At 48.2% G+C, this 19019-nt stretch overlaps 1 protein-coding gene across 2 annotated transcripts in view; it reads left to right on the forward strand.

Annotated features, from left to right (window-relative positions):
• Positions 1-2257: 2257 nt before the first annotated feature.
• The window catches only part of UBE2G2 (ubiquitin conjugating enzyme E2 G2), a 29051-nt gene continuing 12289 nt past the window's right edge, over positions 2258-19019 (forward strand). Inside the window, exons 1-3 of one of the 2 annotated variants that reach the window (XM_061192817.1) lie at positions 2258-2361; positions 16420-16455; positions 16550-16595. In XM_061192817.1, coding sequence (XP_061048800.1) covers positions 2319-2361; positions 16420-16455; positions 16550-16595 — 125 coding nt within the window. In that variant the 5' untranslated portion in view covers positions 2258-2318. The remainder of the gene's footprint in view (positions 2362-16419; positions 16456-16549; positions 16596-19019) is intronic. The other variant, XM_061192819.1, reaches the window with a different exon arrangement.

The raw sequence follows: 19019 nt of genomic DNA on the forward strand, positions 1-19019 counted from the left end.
AGTAGGAGACAGGCCCTATTGATGCTGTTATTGGTGCCCTGGGTCCCAGCTGGCACTTTCTCAGTTCGGTACCGCAAGTCCCACGTCCCAGGACCCCTCAGTTCCAGGCACATGGGCGGTGCCAGCCTGGCTGTGCTGCAGGGCACAGGTGGGGAAGCATGTGTTAATATTGCCTCTGCCACGAGACACAGCTTCCATGGAAAGGAACTGCAAAAAGCAGATCCTTTTTGTACCTCAGAACTTCAGTTCCCAAAGAAACTAGTTTATTCTGAACTTGCTGGCCTGTCCAGTGGGCCAAAGCCTCTAAGTATTGATATCACACACCTGCTACTCAGAACCCTGGGGATACCAGGACCGACTGACCGAGCAAAGAGTTGCCAGATTGAGTGAATAAAATACAGGGTGCCCAGTTACACGTGAATCTCAGAGAAGACGTGCGCAGGGGGCCCGCTTCCCTGAAGGCGAGGCCGTCCCACCAGCCGGTGAGGTGAGAGCCTTCTGTTACGTTGAGCACCTCATATTTTGGGTTTTTGTCACTTGAAACTAATCCTGGTACAAGCTGTGAATACACACACTGCTCTACAACCGGAAAATGATGTCGCAAAGACAGCAGTGACACAGACAATACCCTGCATCTGACAGGCGCTGTTGTCTGAGCGTCATAATGTCGATGACAATGCTTTTCATCACCCACGCTTCCTTTAGGTGGCCAAGTGGAGTTTTCCTTTGGTCTCCATGGGAACCACACCCTCTGACCCCTGACCGGCTTGGGGGAGTGGGGTGTGGTTTGATCGCAGAGAGGGCAACTACTTGAACAGGAGAAGGAAACCTCATGAGTATTTGTGCAAATCCGTTACTCTTTGGAACTGTCTACAAGTACTGTGTTGTTTCTATAAATCACCGTGGTCATTTGAAAAGACAGTGTCAGACTGAATTTTTGTGACACCTCTACCGCAAAATATGCACCATTGTGAGGTTTGTGCGAATTGTTTGATTTTATTGAACTCGACAGATACCTCCTGCCACGTCCAGGTACTGAGGCTGCATCCAGGAACACATGAGACAAGAGTACCCTGCCCTCATGGGACATGTTTCTGGTTACAGGAGACAGATAAGTTGTGTACTATGCTAGAAAATTATACAGGACATTACGTAGACATTCTATAGAGGAGTACGTTGGATATGTGTTGTGAAGATAAAAACTTTTCTTTTTTAAAAGGTGCATATATCCTTGCCACAAAGCACTAAAGGTGCTGACTTTCTCTGAAGTAAGAATGGGGTTCTAAGAGGCATAAACAGATCAACAGATCAGTGGGCCAGTCAGTAGAACCACCATGAATGTTACGGAAAAAAAAGACTCGCCCGTCTCGTTATCCGATGCACATTACTCAGTGGAGAAGCCAGAGCAGCAGCGGGGGCGGGGGGGTGGGGGGGGCGTATGGCCTGAGGAAGATGACAGCCCCTTGCTAGCCTCCTGAAGCAGTGGCCTGGGGGACTGCCAAGGGGGCCGTGGGGAAGTCTGGACCCGCTGCCTCTGGGAGCTGCTGGTCAGCGGGCTGGCGGTTGGGAGGGGAGCCCATCCACACCTGGGGTGGGGGAGGTCTGGCCGCTGCTCTGCTCCCTCCTCGAGCTCCCAAAGCTCCTCTCTTGGCCGAGTGGAATCCAGAACCACACCGACACGGCATAAAACCGCCACAATCGCCAATCTCACTTTTTCAAACCTAAAGCGTTGTGAGGGTAGTCACCGGGGCACCAAATGTGTTCCGCGTGGATTCTCGCTCTTACTGCAGCTGGGCCTGAAAGTCGCCTCCTCTGAACTGCACGGGTGACAGCGAGGGAGCCCCGACACGGTCCACGGTGTACCTTCAGCAAATAGTCTGAAGGACATCTGCTCATCCGGCCCGCGAGTGGCCAGCCCTGCCCACCGCCCCCCTCGTCCGCCCTCCCCGCCGTCTCCATCCTCTGTCCACGATCCTCCATCCCCGTCCCCGCCGTCGGGGCCGCCCTGAGGCCACGAGGACGGAACAGGCGGTTCACACACACTCTGCAGGTGCTCGCTGCTCCGGGATCTTCTGCAGAGTTCCCTACCGGAATCCGGATCCCCGGAAGCGGCGCTGACCCCACAAAGCGGCTTAGGGCCCCGCCCCGCCCACCGCGCACGCGCCCCGCCCACCGCGCACGCGCCCCGCCCCGCGCACGCGCCTTGCGTCCCGGAAGGGCTCCTGTGCCCCCGCGGCGACCCGGAAGCGGCCCGGGCGTCGGGCGGGAGGGAGGAGCGCTGAGGAGGCGAGGTCGACGGCGCAGCTGTTGCCCGGAAGATGGCGGGGACGGCGCTCAAGAGGCTGATGGCCGAATACAAACGTGAGTTCGGGGCGCGCGCCGCCCCTCGGCCCCCCTTCGGGCCCCGCGCCCCCTCCCGCCCGCTGCTGGCGGCCGCCCCGACGTTCGGGTGCGGGGCGTGGACTCGGTCCGCCGCCGAGCCCGGCCCGTCTGTGCGCCGTCGGGGCGGGTTTCGTGCGGTCGCCGGGGGCCGCCCGCGACCCCCGGCGGGGAGAAGCCGGCGCGGCGCTGGTCTGCGGACCCTGGGCTCCGGCTCTGCCAGTAACCGGAGGGCTCCCGACCCAGCCTCGCGGACGCCGGCGGGCCGGGCGGAGGGACAGCTCACCGGCCTAGTGAGAAGTTGCAGGAAGCGTCCTAGGAGGGGAAGCGCGTACTGATGAGGCGGAGGCGAAAGGTCAGATTCGGGTTTTCTCTTTAACGAGGGAACAGGGTTTTTGGACAGTGCCACCTGCCATTCTTCCCGGGTAGCGTTGCAAAAGCCTCCTTCGTGCTTTCTTAGCCCGCAGAATTTTCTGATGTTTGGGGAAAGCAAAGGGAGAAGCGAGAAGCGTGTTCTCCCTTTTACAGCGGAGGCTCCCTTGGAGGAGTCGCTGTGAGAAGCCGGGGATGGATGCCCTTGTGTTTGCTGGGCGCAAGGTGGGAGGGAGCCTGCTGGGGGTTCACACCTGCCTCTGCTTGTTAGCTGTGGACCTTGACCTCGGACGTCGCCCTCTGCCTTTCCGCGTCTGTGGAGATGGTGCTTAGCCAGGTACCTGACAGCTGGCTCTCCGCAGCGTGAGCTGTTCCTTTTGTCATTACACTGAGGACACTTTCCAAAGAAACTGGAACATAAACTAAAATAACGAATGTCGTAAAGCTAACTGGTAAATACGCACGCAGCTGAGTTTCCTAAACCATCTTGGCGGCCCTGCGCAGCGGGTGTCAGTGTTTGGCTAGAGCAAACCACAGGGTTGCAAATGCAGGCTCGTTAAGATAAATGGTTAGATAACGCTCACCATCTAGTGTTCTCTAAAGTAAGAATGTATATTTAGGGGAGACTTTGGGGGGCAGAGTGGGGGAAGAGATGGTTCCCCCTGAACAGAGGGTTGGAGATGGGGGCGTTGCCTCTGTCTCCTCATGGGAAACCTGGCTGGGGGTCAGATGTCTGGGAACACGTGCCATTTCCTGCCATCCTGGTCTGTGTCGCTGCATCTGTTTTAGTTTATTTGGCCCTGTTTCTAGACTGCCAGCAGGTACTATTTTCTCATTTCTGTAGAGAAGGACTCTGTTAAACCCCTGCATGGGGAATTTAGGTGGCTGCTTCAGCCCAGTCTTTGCATTGTTGAACTTGTATTTCCTAATATTTTCCCCTTTTCTGTGCTTACAAAAGTCCCATCCGGTATCTCAACCATGTTGTCAATTTGTAGTAATAAAACGTAAGTAGCAGTTGACTTCCAAAGCTGTATCACAGAAGTGTATCGTGTGTGTTTTTATGTGTAAATATACGACATTTTGGAGTGTGTCGCAGACAGAGCTCTACAGGTGTCTCCCCAAGACTCCCGTCCCCCGGTTACTCAATCAGACACCGACCTGGGCACCGTGTGAAGGGACTTTGGAGATGTTGTTTACAGGTAACTAAGGAGCTGACATTAAGATGGGGAGAGTGTCCTGGGTTATGGAGGTGGAACCCCATTGTCACGTGAGGCCCCCAGACGGGAGAGGAGACAGGAGAGGGGAGGCAGGAGACCCAGCGCAGGAGGAGCACCCCCTGCCGTGGCTGGGCCAGGAGCTGAGGAACACGGTGGCTTCTAGAATCTGAGAATGACCCCGGCTGACAGCGGTGAGGGCCCTGGAGCCTCGGTCCTGCAGCTGCAGGGAGCAGGATTCTGCCAACCCTCTGAATGAACTTGGGGTGGCAGCCTTGTGAGGCTCTCGGCAGAGAACCAAGTGGCCTGTGCGGTGCCCAGGCTCTGACACACGGAAACCGCGAGATCATCAGTGGGTGTTGTTTTTAGCCACTGAGTTTGTGGTCATCGTGACATCAGCCGTAGAAAATGACTCCATTGTGTTGCTGGGGACGGGGGTTGTTGATGCGGTATCTTAGGAACGTGATAAAATCCCACTTAGTGATTCTTGTCTTTTGTGTCTTAGCATCTGGTTTGCCCTCCTACCACATTCTAAGGCGGCACATCCAGTAGAAAGATAGGCTTTACAGAAGCAACTTCTGTGCGGAATGGGTTTAGGTAGATTTGGATGGGGTTCAGGCCCCCTGTCTTATATTTGGAATAGTCACAGAGCTGCAGAAACTCAGAGGTGGTAGGACCTTGGATATGATTCCATTCAGGCCCCTAATTTTACAAATTTTATAGGAAATTGAATAACAGACAAAATGATTTGCCCAGGTTCTTACAACCAGAAGAAAGGAAAGACGGGAAAAGAAACAAGGTGTCTTAAACCGATATCTTTTCTGGATGTTTTATCTGTTTTATCTTCATGCATCATCTAGCCTTTTCTAGGAGTATCAGAGATGGACTTAGGTATTAGTTGCCAGGGCTGCCGTAACAGAGTAACAGAAATGTATCCTCTCACAGCTCTGGAGGCCGGAAGTCCCAAATCAAGGTGTTGGCAGGGCCAGGCTCCCTGCAGAGGCTCTAGGAAGGATCCTTCCTTGCCTCTGCCAGCTTCTGGGCATTGCTGGCAGCCCACGGTGCTCCTTGGCTAGGTAACAGAACTCCCGTCTCTGCCCCTGTCTTCCCGTGGTCGTCTTCCCTCTTATAAAGACACCAGTCACTGGTTTAGGGCTCATCCTAATCCAGCGTGATCTCGTTTTAACTTGATTACATCTGCACAGCCCCCGTTTCCAAATAAGGTTATTTTCACAGGTTCTGGGGGACACTGTTCAACCCAGTACAGTGTCTAGTAGGAACCCCAAACTTACACGTGTGGCGCCAAGCCGCTGTGCTCCTGCATCGTTGTTGTCCCACAGCCTTACCTGTCTCAGTGGCGGCCTCATTCTTCCAGCCGTTTGGGCTCAAAACCTTAGATTGGTCTTTTGAGGACTCACTTTCTTCTGTATCCAAGTGTAACCTGTTGACCTGCCTTCAGACTTTATTCATTTATCCGGAGTCCAGTGCTGGCTCAGGCCACTCGCCTCCGGCCTGGGTAGCTGCAGCCCAGTCCTGACGGCGGTCTGCTTCTCTTTTGCCCCGCTTGGCTCTGTTCTCAGCACAGCAAAGTCAGATCGGGTCTCTCTGTCCAGAAGCCCTTGCAGTGACTTCTCAGGCTCTGTGTGCTCCGGCCCTTCTCTTGCCTCTGACCTCAGTGACCCCTGCGCCCTGGCGCGTCTCCCCAGCCCCACTTGGTGGCTGCAGCAGCGCACTCCTCTTGGGGTGTCGGCCCTTCCTTGCCCTGCTCCCCTGGAGACACCTTCTCTGAACCACCAGACTCAGCCTGTCCCTCCCATTACTGTCATCCTTCCCTGTCATTAACCCGTTTTAGTTTTTTAAAGCATCCTTTATTGTAAAGTATGTTACGTATGTAAAGGATATAAAAGGTGTACTTTCAGATGACATAGTGAAATGAACACCTGTACCTGTGACACCAGCCTAAGAAGTAGGACGTTAGCAGGAACTGAGCAGTCTGGTTTGTGCTCCTTCCCACCGCCACCAGGAGTTACCACCACCGAATTTTGTGTGACTTGTTCTTTTCTTTTTCTTTATAGTTCTATCACTTAATATTCTCCTACACAACATTGTATTTACTTCTGCCTGTGTTTGTACTTAGTGGAAATAGGATTGCACAGTATGTATTGTGCAGATTGAATCTTTGCTCAGCACTCTTTCTGAGATTCATTTATGTTGAAACATATAGCTGTGTCTATTTTCACTGCTGCGTAGTATTTCGTTTTATGAATAAGCCACAATTTGTCCTGTACTGCTGGGCATGTAGGTTATTTCCAGCCTTTGCTTATTATACAGATTGGTCGTTGTGGACATTTCTGGTGCCTGCGCACGGTGTGCCACAGCCCTGGAGCGCTCACGGGTCGGCCTTATGGATGATGCTTCCCTGTGTGCGCGGTCCGCGTGCATCGCTGTGGGTGTTCACCGACACCTTGGTGTTGTGCGGGGTCTGTTCCTTCCCATCCGGTGGGTGTGATGTGGTTCCTTGTGGTTTTAATTTGTAGAGCATGACTAATGAATGAAGGTGAGCATCCTGTCATGTTTTCCCTTTGTGAAATGTCCGTATCTTTTACCAGATTTCCATAGTGTGGTTTCTTTTTCTTACTGATTTGTAGGAGTTCTTTATAAATTCCCTATCCCTTTTTATATTCCTAATCCTTTGTTGGTTATATGTGTTACAAGTATTTTATCCCAGTTTGTGCTTTGTCTTTTCAACCTTTGTGGTGTCTTTTTTTCTAGCCACCCTTTTAAAAACAGTTTTATTGAGGTATAATTGACATACAGTAAGCTGATGTATTTAAACGTACATTTGATGAGTTTGGATGTACGTGCACACACCTGTGAAGCCATTGCCACAGTTAGGATGCTGAGTAACCACCGCCCCCCAGTCTCCTCCTGCCTCTTTGTAATCTGGCTTGGCCTTCTCTCTCCTGCACCCCCAGGTCCCAGACAATGACTGATCTGCCTTCGGTCACTTCTGTAGTTGTTTTGTACTTTCTTTGTCAGAGGTCCTTCACTCAGCATAATCATGTTGCAGTTCATCCAGGTTGTTGCTTGGGTCAGTAGTCCCTTCAAGACCACAGCTTGTTGCTGCATTCACCTGTTGGTGGACCTTTGGATTGTTTCCAGTTCTTGGCTATTACAAATAAACCTGCTGTGAACGTTTGGGTTAGGGTTAGGGTTAAACCTGTCTTTCCGTGGACATATGCTTTTGTTTCTTTTGAGTAAATTCCTGGGTCATATGTGAGGTGTGTGTTTAATTTTTAAGAAATAGCCAAACTGTTTTCCCAAGTGGTTGTACCATTTTACATCCCCACCAGCAGTGTATCAAGAGTTCCACTTCCTTGCTGACACTTGGTGTGGTCAGTTGTAAAGTTTTTAGTCATTCTGTTGGGTGTGTAGTGACATGTCATTGTGGTTTTAGTTCATGTTTTTATATGCCATCCACATATCTTTTCTGATCATGTGTCTTGAATCTTTTCCTCAGTTTTTAATCGAGTTTATTGTTAGCTTATTAAGTTGTAAGAGTTCTTTATATAATGCAGGTACAGGTGTTTTGTTGGATATTTTGTAAATATTTTCACTTAGACTGTAGCTTGCCTTTTAAAAAATTGTGGTAAGAAACACATACTGTTGCCCCGTTGCCATCTGAAGTGTACAGTGCATTGTTGTGAGCTGTGTGCATGTGGTTGTGTGACAGGGCTCTGCAGCTCCTTCACTAGGCTGGACGGAAAGGCTCTGTCCCTTGAACGACAGCTCCTGTGGTTTGCCTTGTAATTTTCATAACATTGCCTTTAAAAGAGCAAAGGTTTTAAAATTTTCAGTGACATCCAGTAGATTGACTTTTAAAACATTTCTTGCTTTCTGTGTTGTGTTTAGAAAATCATTGCCTAACATAAGATCACTAAGGTTTTGTCCTATGATTTCTTTATACTCTCAGCTCTTACGTTTCAATGTCAAGTAAAGTTTTGTATGTGGTATGAGATAAAGGTCAAGGTTTATTTGGAGATGATTTGCAAATGGCCGTCCAGTTGTTTGAGAACTGTATTAGTTTGCTTGGGCTGCTGTAACAAAGTACGACAGGCTAAGGAGCTTAAACCACAGAAACTATTCCCTTACAGTCAGAGATCCAGTTGCAGCAGGGCTGGTCCCTCCTGAAGCCTCTCTCCTGGATGTGTAGACGGCCACCTCCTCCGTGTGTCCTCACAGCGTTTGTCCCTCTGTCCATGTCTGTGCCCTAATCTCCTTCTTATAAGGACATCTGTTAGATTGGATTAGGGCCCACCCCGATGACCTCATTTAATTACTTCTTTTTTAAAGACCGTAGTTATACACTCTAATGCACTTTTTGTCATTTACTATGTCCTGGAGTTCATTCTGTACTAGGACACAGAGGTGTTCATCATTCCCTTTTACAGCCGCAAAGTGTCCCATCAGTAGACGTATCATAATTTGACTGGTCCCCTATTGATAGACATTTGGGTTGTTTCCAGTTTTCTTTTTGCTATTACAAAAAGCCCTGACATGAATAACTTTACGCATGTGTCTTTTCTTGCCGAGGGGTAGATTCTGAGAAGGAGAACTACTGGTCAAAGTTTATATTTATATTTTATTTTGCGTGGTGTCTATTTTTAAAGCCACTATTTATTGAAAGCAGTGTTTTTATTAACCAATTAACATTCTCAAGGAATCAGTGCCAAAGAATGGTCATTGCAAATTTCTCTGATATTGTTAAGATTTTGTTTCTCTTTTTGAAGTTGTTTTTATCATTAAACATGAAACTATATGGTTGTGGGTGTGTGTTTTGAAAACAACAAAACAAGGAAACAATGTAATCTAGAAACATTCCCTCCCTCTGGAAAACTCGGTTGCTGTAATTCTTTGCTGACCGGTAGATGCCGCTGTTGACCAAGGATGCAGGTGGGCAGGCTGCTGGAGGTGGCAGTTGTGACCCTGAAGGGAGGGTGTCACGGAGGGGAGTTCCCAGGGGATCTCCGCAAAGGAGAAATAAGGCCAGCTCTTTTTGGTGTAAGCTCCTCCTCGAGGCTCCAGGTGCCCCGCTCCCTTTCCCACCGACATTCTATCCTCCGCCCCTCTTTAGCACTTTGCAATTCATCCGCCCTAATCTGGCGTGGGGCTTTTTCTTATAGAAGATGAGAAGTGCTGGGGATGCCATGTACAGCATGGGACTGTAGTAAATAAAGCTGTGTTGTGTGTTTGACAGTTGCTAAGAGAGTAGGTCTTAAAAGTTCTCACCACAAGAAAAAAATTTGTAGCTCTCTGTGGTGATGGACGTTAGCTAGACGCATTGTGCTGATCATTTCACAATAGATACAATTATGGAATCGCTTTGTTGTACACCTGAAATTAATATAATGTTCCATATCAATTATACCTCAGTTAAAAAAAAAGAGAGCCCACCTCCAGTACCACCTGCCCAGCAGGCCTCTCCTGACCACCTGGCCATGTCGTGCTGTCACTTCATTGTGTTCTTCACTGCGCTCGTCAGTATCTGAAACACTCTTTGTGTTTATATGTCTCCGTGTTCACTGCCTGTCTTCCGCCACTAGAACTGAAGCTCACTGGAGGCAGGACCTTGTCTGTCTCATTCACCACGACACCCCCGCTGCCTGGAATAGCTTTGCAGAGAGAAAGTGTAATTGATGTTTGTTAGTTGATATGTGATTTGTGGTTGGCTACTTCTGGTCATATTGGCCAAGTGTGGGTGCTCAAGCCATTGCCCTGTGGCTTGTCTAGCTCCTCAGAGCTTCAGATATCACCACGAAGCAAGCGTAAAGAGAAAAATACCACCTGGAATTGAATGAGTCTGTGATTAGAATTGTAACTATAACATTATATAGGGGCTTCCCTGGTGGCACAGTGGTTAAGAATCTGCCTGCCAATGCAGAGGACACGGGTTCGAGCCCTGGTCCAGGAAGATCCCACATGCCGCGGAGCAGCTAAGCTCGAGCGCCACAAGTACTGAGCCCGTGTGCCTAGAGCCCGTGCTCTGCAACGGGAGAGGCCACTGCAATGAGAAGCCCATGCACCACAACAAAGAGTAGCCCCTGCTCGCTGCAACTAGAGAAAGCCCGCGCGCAGCAACGAAGACCCAACACAGCCAAAAATAAATAAACAAATTAAAAAAACAAAACAAAAAAACATTATATAGCAAAATAGAGACATGTGACCCACTTTTAAACCACCAGTCAACGATATTTTCATGACAATGAAGAAATATTTAGATTGTCCTTTGTCTTACAAGATTTAGATTCATCAAGGCTCTTCAGCAGTGGTACTGGCGAATTCTCCTCCTTACTCTTGCTTAAGCTACTATCCTTGGTCAGAGCCCATTCTCTGTCCCTTTTGGGAGAGTGCCACATGTTACAATAGAAAATTCCTTAATCACATCCAGTGACATTTCACCTGCTATTTCCCCATGTTTTTCCAGAAGTTGACACATACGGGGATTGTTATAATTTGTTTCAAGTTGCTCTGCATGTTGGTTGCTACCTAGATTCTGAAGCTAGTCTTCTAAGTCACGACATCAACAGTAAAAAAAAAAAAAAATTCTTTGACATGTCTCTTGGTGCACATGTGCACATATTTCTGTGAGTTTGCACTCTGGAGAGGAATTTCTAGGTCATAGGAGGTGAGAGCAACCTCATTTTCAAAGTGGTTGTACCAGTTCACACTCCTTCCGGCATTCTGTTTCTGTGGCTCCTTTTCTGTGTGGACACTTCGTAGGGTCAGCCCTCTCAGCTGTGGTCACTGGGTGCTTCTGGTTGGGGTAGTACTCTGATTGTGGGCTTAGTTTGCATTTCCCCACAATTAATGAGCTTGAACACCTTGTCTTAGGTTTATTGGCCACTTAGGTGTCGTGTGTGTGTGTGTGTGTGTGTGTGTGTGAAGTGCCTGTTCAAGGCTTGCTTGTGCTTGATTTTCTTTTGGGTTGTTTATGTATTTGTATTGATTTGTAAGGCATTCTTTCAAAGTTCAGATAGTAGCTCTTTGTTGGCTATATCTGTTGCAGATGTCTTCTTCCTCTCCGGGGCTTACCTTTGCATTCTCTTAAAGGTGGTTTTTTTTTGTTTGTTTTTTGGGGTTTTTTTAGGATAATGAAGCTATTTTAGTATTATTTAAAATAAGAACAACCTTTAAACTGTATAAAGTGGGCAATAGGGGAGAAGCACGCCCTCCTGAGAAGGGTCCTCCGAGAAGGGTCTTCTCAGGGGAAAAGGCAGGAAGGGTGGGTGGGCAGGAGGAAGTGAAGGCTTGGACGTCAGCAGTGCTTCCTCAGGGTGGGCTCTGCAGGTAGGAGAGGTGGCTCTGGGGCTTGGCACCCCCTGGCTGGAGTGGAGGGAGCTGGCCTGGCGGTCGGTGCCAGTGACTCAGGCAGGGGTAGAGCAGGGGTCAGCTGGGTTAAAAGAACTGTGGGTTTGAGTGTCAGGAGGAGGTGGTGGCCGGGCCTTGGCTCTCAGGACTCAAGGGGGACATCAGGCTGCAGGAGGCCCAGGCCCGGGAGCGCTGATCCGCTCCCATCTCTCCAGCGAGGCTCTGTGACTGTGCCCTGGGCAGGGGGTGGCCTTGCCTTGTCTCTTTTGAATATTAAAAACAAAAATATCTTTTGATGTCAGACTTTTTGTTTCTTTTTTTTTTTTTTTTTGGCTGCGCTGCTTGGCTTACGGATTTCGGACCAGGGATGGAACCTGTGCCTGCCTCCCTCCCTCCCCCGAGACCGCCAGGGAATTCCCAGAAGTTCTTAATTTTAGTGCTCTTAATTTTATCAGTCTTTTCCTTTATGGTTCGTGCTTTTTGGTTATTAACTTTACTGTTAGTTCTGTTTAAGAAGTCTTTACACTAAGAGCATGAAGAGATTCTTCTGCATTATCCTCTAAGAGACTTATTGTTTTATATTTCATAAAAAAACATTAATTTGGGGCAGTCAACTTTATTGAGATAAAATTTACACACTATAAAATGTGTCAATTTCAAGTATACCATTTTTTAGAAATTAATTAATTTATTTTTGGCCGCGTTGGGTCTTTGTTGCTGCGTGCAGGCTTTCTCTAGTTGTGGCGAGTGGGGGCTTACTCTTTGTTGCGATGCGGTGGCTTCTCTTGTTGTGGAGCACGGGCTGTAGGCGCGCAGGCTCCAGTAGTTGTGGCTCGCGGGCTCTAGAGTGCAGGCTCCGTAGTTGTGGCGCACGGGCTTAGTTGCTCCGCGGCATGTGGGATCTTCTCGGACCAGGGCTCAAACCCATGTCCCCCGCATTGGCAGGTGGATTCTTAACCACTGCGCCACCAGGGAAGTTCCAAGTATACCATTCTTTGAGCTTTGACACGTGTATGCTGTGTATAGCCGTCAACACAATCGTGAGAGACTGTTTCCATTGCCCTGGAAAGTTCCCTTGTGACTGGCCCCTGGTCTCTGGCAATGTTGGATTTGCTTTTTATTACTATAGCTTTGCTTCTTCTAGAATTTCGTATAAATAGACACAGTGTGTAGCCTCTATGTCAGGTTCCTTCACCCAGCCCAGTGCTTTGAGAGTCACCCTTGTTGTCACGTGTGCCGGTGGTTTGCTCCTGTCTGTCGCTGCCTAGTGTTCCTGGTGTGGATGGATCACCCCTCATTCATTTACCAGTGGATGGATATTTGGGTTGTTTCCAGTGTGGGGCTGTTGTGAGTAAAGTTGCTGGGCACATTCACATACAAGTCCGTGGGGACGTAAGTTTTAATTTTATTTGTTTGTATTCCATTCCTGTTTTCAGGTACCATCCTGTTTCAGGACCCCTGATTTATGTGTCCAGCCTGGACTACTGTTTAGGGCTCTAGTCTCACGTCCAGTTTCCTCCTTGACCGTCCGCACTTAGATGACTTACAAGCATCTTTAACTTGATGTTTTCAGAACTAGACTATTTTCTTCCCTCTGAAACGTGTTTCTCTGGTGGGGTTTTCCAACTCAGTAGCACGCATTCTCCGTGTGGTTCAAGTTCGACGCGCTACTGCGTCCCTGACTCTCCTGGTCCTTAGCTGCCTACAGAGTTCAGCACGCGCTGTCTGTTACGTCTGGTTGCAGCCGTGCAGCTGGTATCAAGGCTCCAGGATTTCTTCGGGCTTCGTGCTCGCTGGCTCCGCTGTAGGAGCAGTGTGGCAGGATCTACCTTAGCAGCAGGTGTTGAACACTGGGTCTGCTGCAGCCGGGGGGTCAGCTCCCAGAGAGGAATGCAAGAGATCTCAGGATCCTTAATGCAGTATTACCATTTTGATGATAAAACTATTATTTATATCATTTTTATTAACTGAACGTATACACTTTGTGTTAAGATAAATAATACACATTTCTGTTGGGGAAGGGGAAGGAGGTACTTCGCTTTGTCCACAGTCTTTAATCCCTGAGAATCAAGTATAAGAAAATATTACAGATTTACAGCACCAAATCAAGCAAATGAAAGTACAATGTAAACCTTTTCTATAAACAACGTAGTCAATCAAGTATTTCCTGAACACCCACTTCATGCCAGGTGCTCTGCTAGGTGCTGTGAAGGGGCTCACTGACCACCAAGACAGGGCTCCTGCGTGTGCACAAAGTAGTCAAGAAAACAGGTTTTCATTTCTCTTGGGTAGGCAGTCCGTAGTAGAGTTGCGGGGTCTCAGGGTGAGTACATGTTTAAACTGTTCGCCAGGGGCAGCCAAAGCATTTTGCATTCCCACTGGTGAAGCGTGAGAGACCCAGCTGCAGAACTTACCCATGCTGGTATTAGCAGTCTTTTAAATTTTAGCTCTTCTGTTCCAAGTGAAGATACTCTCACCAGTAGGGCTGTAGAGCAGTGTCTGTTAGTGGTCTTCATTCCGTTTCCCTCTGACTCACCGTGTTGAGCATCTTCCCACGTGCTCGTTTGCCTCCGTGCCCCGCTTTGGTGATGGGCCGGTTGCACTCTCTTGCCCTGTTTAGAAAACCTCGCTTGTCCTGCACTTCTCCTTTACGCTCCTTCAACTGCCGCACTCACAGCACTTCTGACGACAGACGCTTGGGGGTCTTCCTGCACCCGGCACTTCTGTGACCCCAGCTGGGTGTCCTGCGATTGCACTCAGTTCTGACACTACCTACCTGGAGTTAGTGTGTCAGATCCCACAGGCTAAGGGCCCAGTCCCACGAGGCTGCTCCCCCTCCCCCGCCCATTGCAAATCCAGGGTATTGCCTGTGCTTCTGACTGATCGGCTATAAATTGGAGGTTTCCGTGACCCCCCCCTCGGGGTTGATTAACCTGCCAGAGCAGCTCACAGAACCCCGAGAAGCATTTTACTTGCGTGGTTTCCAGTATATTGTAGAAGGGTAGAACCCAGGAATGGCCGGATGGAAGAGAAGCAGAGGGCAGGGGTGGGGAGGAGCCCGGAGCTTCCTGCTCTCTGGGTGCCTCTCCCTGCCAGCCCCGCCACGTGCTCACCAGCCCGGAAGCTCCCTGACCTTATGCTAGTGGGATTGTATGGAGGCTTCCTCACGTGGGCCTCACTCACCAGTAACTCCATCTCCAGCCCCGCTCACTCTGGAGAACGGGGGGTGGGCCTGAAACCTCCTAGTCATGGCTCGGTCTTGTGACCAGCAGCCACCCACAGTGGGAGATGCTCCTGGTGCTCTTGTCACTTGGGAGTTTACGAGGGACTTGGGAGCTTTGCTGGGAACTGGGGCAGAGGCCCATGTGTATATTTTCTACTAGTTCTCATACCCCTTCTCCCCTTTTCCTTATATACTTTGATTTTTGTATGTGGTTTGAGATAGGGAAAAGGGTTTTCTCTTTTCACCTCTGTTCTTTTCTGTTCTTTCACCTCTTTCCTGTGGGGCGACCTTCCTAGCAGATGGAGGACCTCTCTTTGCATGGCCTGCGCTGGGCGTGCTCGCTTCTGTTCCATCGTCTATTGAACTTTGTGCCAGTGTCTACTGCCTACTTACTGCAGCTTTGTAATGAGTCTTGCTAGCCCATGGATGGTTCTCAGTTTACCCTTTTTAAAGAATGCCTTGGCTGTTCTGGTCGTTCACATGTTCATGTGTGTCTACCTAGGCAGAGTCAGACAAGAAAACCTGGTGGGGTTTTGGCTGAGGTTGCGCTCGATCCGTAGGTGCAGTTTGAAGAGGATTGATAACTTGACAATGTTGAATGTTTTAGTCTATGAACGTGATATAATCTCCATTTATTAAGGTCTCTTAAAATTTTTTGTTAATGATGTTTTCTATTCTGTTACAGATCTTGCACATCTTTGAAAAGCTAATTTCTGCATGTTTCCCATTATAATTGGTGTCTTTTTTAGACTTTTCTAACTTGCTGATATATAGAAGTACAGTTCAGTTGTATGTATTGACCTTGTATTCAGCAACTTTGGCAAACTCACTTTTTATTATAATTTATCTTTTGACTCTTTTGGACTTTATGTAGGTAAGCGGAGCATCTGTGAATAATTATTTTTTCTTTTCCGGTCCTTACGCTTTATGTTTACTTGGCAGGGAATTGTTAGTTTTATGTCGCTTCAGAGAACTGGCTTTTGGTTTTGTTGATCTCCTGTGTGTTTCTCGCTGTTTTAGTCATGTCCCGGCCCTGCACTCGGCCCAGAGGGGGTGCCCTTGCCACCTGACCCCTTGCTCCCGTGGCCGTCCTTCTTGCCGAGTGCTCCTCCGTCTCCCGGTGTTCCCTTTGCCAGATTTGCCAGACTTGCCCGCAGGTGTGGTTTCATTCTGTAGCCTCCCGTATCTCATACAAAGCGAGGAGGCCAGGAGTGGAAAGGACAGCTTCCAGGTTGGCAGAGCCTTAGAACAACTACTAGCCTTCAGTTGCTGAGGAATGCTGCTGCCCATGGTTTCTTCCTGCTTCTCTCTCACTCTGCTGTTCTGTGGGACCTCACGCGTGGGGGGGGCTCATGGATTTTGTAGCGTGGTGTCGGAGGTCGACAGCCAGCCTATACGGTGCTGACGGACTTGATAATACCAGGCTTTGGAAACCTTGGCGCGGGCTCATAGCTCTACTTTGTCTCATTCAGAAAGCTTTGTGCCCACTCTCAAAATGACAGGAAATGCCTTCAGTTAGGAAATAATATACCGTGTTTGATTTATGAGCTTTAATCAAAATAACCAGCAGGAGTATTTTGGAAAGAGAGTTAACAACACCTTTTGTTTGTTTCTTCATTGTAAAGTGAAAGTGTTGACAGTTCTAAAATTCTCCTTTTTGCTGGTATGAAGAGCTGTTGACACAGTCTTGATCAGAAATGTAACTGCGGCAGGTGTTCACTTGGGACAAGCAGAATTTTAATTTTCATCTGCTAATATGTATGCCATATAATTTGTAGCCTTGTATACGTTTTAATGTTTTTTGTTAAAGTGCAACATAATATTCATTCTTTTTCATAATGGTTTTACTTTTTAACCTTATAGAATTAACACTGAATCCTCCGGAAGGAATTGTGGCAGGTAAGGTAGTGTGAAGTTCGCCTCTTTATCATTTACTCCTAATTGCCAAAGTTTCCTTCAAAGTAAAGTTGTGGAATTTCTTCTTTTCCTGCAGGCCCCATGAATGAAGAGAATTTTTTTGAATGGGAGGCATTGATCATGTAAGTTAATCATATGTGTTGTTTGGTTTTAAGCCTTTATTGGAAATTAGAGCCATGAATCACATTCTGCACTGTGAGTGATCAGAAGCGTCAATGGGGAAAAAAGGCCAAGTGCGCCATTGTCATCGAGCTTTTCTGTGTCTGCTGATCTGAAAGCAGACAACACGTACGTTCATCCAAAAGAAATGAAAGTACTTCCTTAGAACCAGTAAAAGGTTTAGTTGTAAGTATTTATATTTGTAGAGTTTCAAAATAATGAAGTTTGCGTGTTGGGTTAGCCTCAAACAGAATGGGCTTTGGCTTCAAGGAGTCCCTGTGAGCCTGGGGCTCTGACGGTGCGGAGGGGTCCTCAGGGCGTGGGTGACGCCCCAGGCCTATTGGTGCCGCCTGGGCCCTGCCCGCCTGTGTGCCTGGGTTCGTTCCCCTCCCCCTCCCCCTCCCCCTCCCCCTCCCTTCCCTTCCCAGTTCTCAGCTCCTCTGCTGCTCCTCCTTTTCTGTGTTCCTTGTCTGGCCTTCCCTTGCCCCTGACTTAGAGATCTGGCTTAGTTCTAAGGTGAGCAGTGTGGCTCCTGACCTCATTCTAGAAAGATCCTGACTGGATTTCATATTTCACTTACAGTGATGTTGCTTGGAAAGAGCCAAATGGACCCCTGATTCCAGAGTATTCTTTGGCCCTATGACCCAGGCCCTTTTTTTCTCATCTTTCTGCCTTAGATGTGCAATTCTTGGCCATTCTTAGACTGTACTTTTAACAAAATGTGGTTAGGTAGACTTTAGGAAGTTGAAATTTATAATCCATTTCAGTAGTCTTGTTAGTAAAATGAGAAAGTAGCTAGAAAGTTTTCAGGTGGGATTTCGTTGGGCTGAGGCGTGCTCTAGTGGGGTGGGCCTGGAAGGTGTGTGAGGGGATGTAGTGTCAGCCTCACCAGACCTTCTGCGTTTGCCCCGTGCTTGTATCCCATTTACTCTGAGAAACAGATTGCTGCTCAATGTTGTCTGTGGAGCTTAGATTAGTACATGAAAATTGGTGTGAAAATGAGTTGTTTTGATAAGCAGATTGTTTTAAAAATAATTAATAAACACTATCCAGAGAAAGTACAGCGCACCTAACATTTCCTGATCATTTGTTATACCCTAATTGTTTGGGCCTGTGATACCCATTTTTTTTCTGTTTAAATGTTTCTGGCATGATGATGACTTCACAGTCTGTGTTTGTATCTAATATGGTGTTGTGTCTTTCACCCCCTGAAGCACTTACAAATTGTGTGGTGGGTCTCCTGGTCAGCGGTGTCCTTCGTTTGGTGTAACAGGGCATTGTGCACTTGGGTCAGCTATAGCTTTTCATCTTTAGGGAAACAGTACGCCCCAGGGCAGCTGGCCTGGCTGGGGTGCACAGATGATTGGAAGGCCTTTGTGAGTGCACAGGTCAGCGGGCCCCTGACGGTTTTTCCATCTTTGGAAGACGTGGCTGGTGCGCACCCACAGGAGACTATTGCGAAGCCCTTCCAGGGACACTTGAGCCTCCCAGTATGGTTTTTTTTTAAGTGTTTATTGTTAAGAATCTGTTAGGATAAATATTACTAATTACAGATAAATAACGTAAAATTAAACCAATATTTTGAAAACTTATCTTAAAAAGTAATTAGAACTGTTTTTAGGTAGAGCACTTTTATGTTTGAATAAGGCTTTTGCGTTAGTATGGAGTTCCCCTGCTTCAAGATCTGGTGAGTTTGTGGGTTTTGGTCCTGTTCCAGATCCTTTCACAAACAAGAGGCCGTTTACAAATGTACTTAAAACATCTATTAAGGAATTAACTGTCCTCCTATTGATTTGTCTCACTCCGCTGTTTTGGCAGACAGCTGGCTGAGTTTCACTCCTTAGTGATAGGTTTTCTCTTCTCTTCTCTCATTTTATTCTTTGATTGTTTCCAGAGTTTCTTCCATACCCTAGTGCTTCTAAAAACCACACTTGCCTCCGTTTCTGGGAGTCTGGTGCTGTTGCAGTAGTGCTTACCTTCGGAGCCTCAGCTGTGCAACGAAGAGAACATCTTTTCAGATGTTCAGGCAACAGATACTGAGTGCCTGTTATATTAGGGCCCTCGTCTGAGGATACAGGCGTGTCCTAGGTGACCCCAAATCTCTACCCTGAAAGAACAAGATTAAGGGACTAGGATGGGGAACACAACAAATTAACCAACAGTAATAAAATCATCATTAGCCTGTTCTCTGATTAAAAGGAGACAAGAACTCTAGTGACTCCAGCCGAGCTTAGGGCGGAGTTTGAGCCTGTGACCCAGTGGGAGAGACCTGGGGCTTCCGGTCAGTCACACTGACGGCTGCGGGCCCCTGAGCTGTGTGTGGCTGGCCTGGCTGTATGGTCTTGGGCAGTCACTCTGCCTCTCTGACCTTCACTTATTAGGATCAG

The sequence above is a fragment of the Eubalaena glacialis genome, chromosome 6, assembly GCF_028564815.1.
Source record: "Eubalaena glacialis isolate mEubGla1 chromosome 6, mEubGla1.1.hap2.+ XY, whole genome shotgun sequence".
NCBI lineage: Eukaryota > Metazoa > Chordata > Mammalia > Artiodactyla > Balaenidae > Eubalaena > Eubalaena glacialis.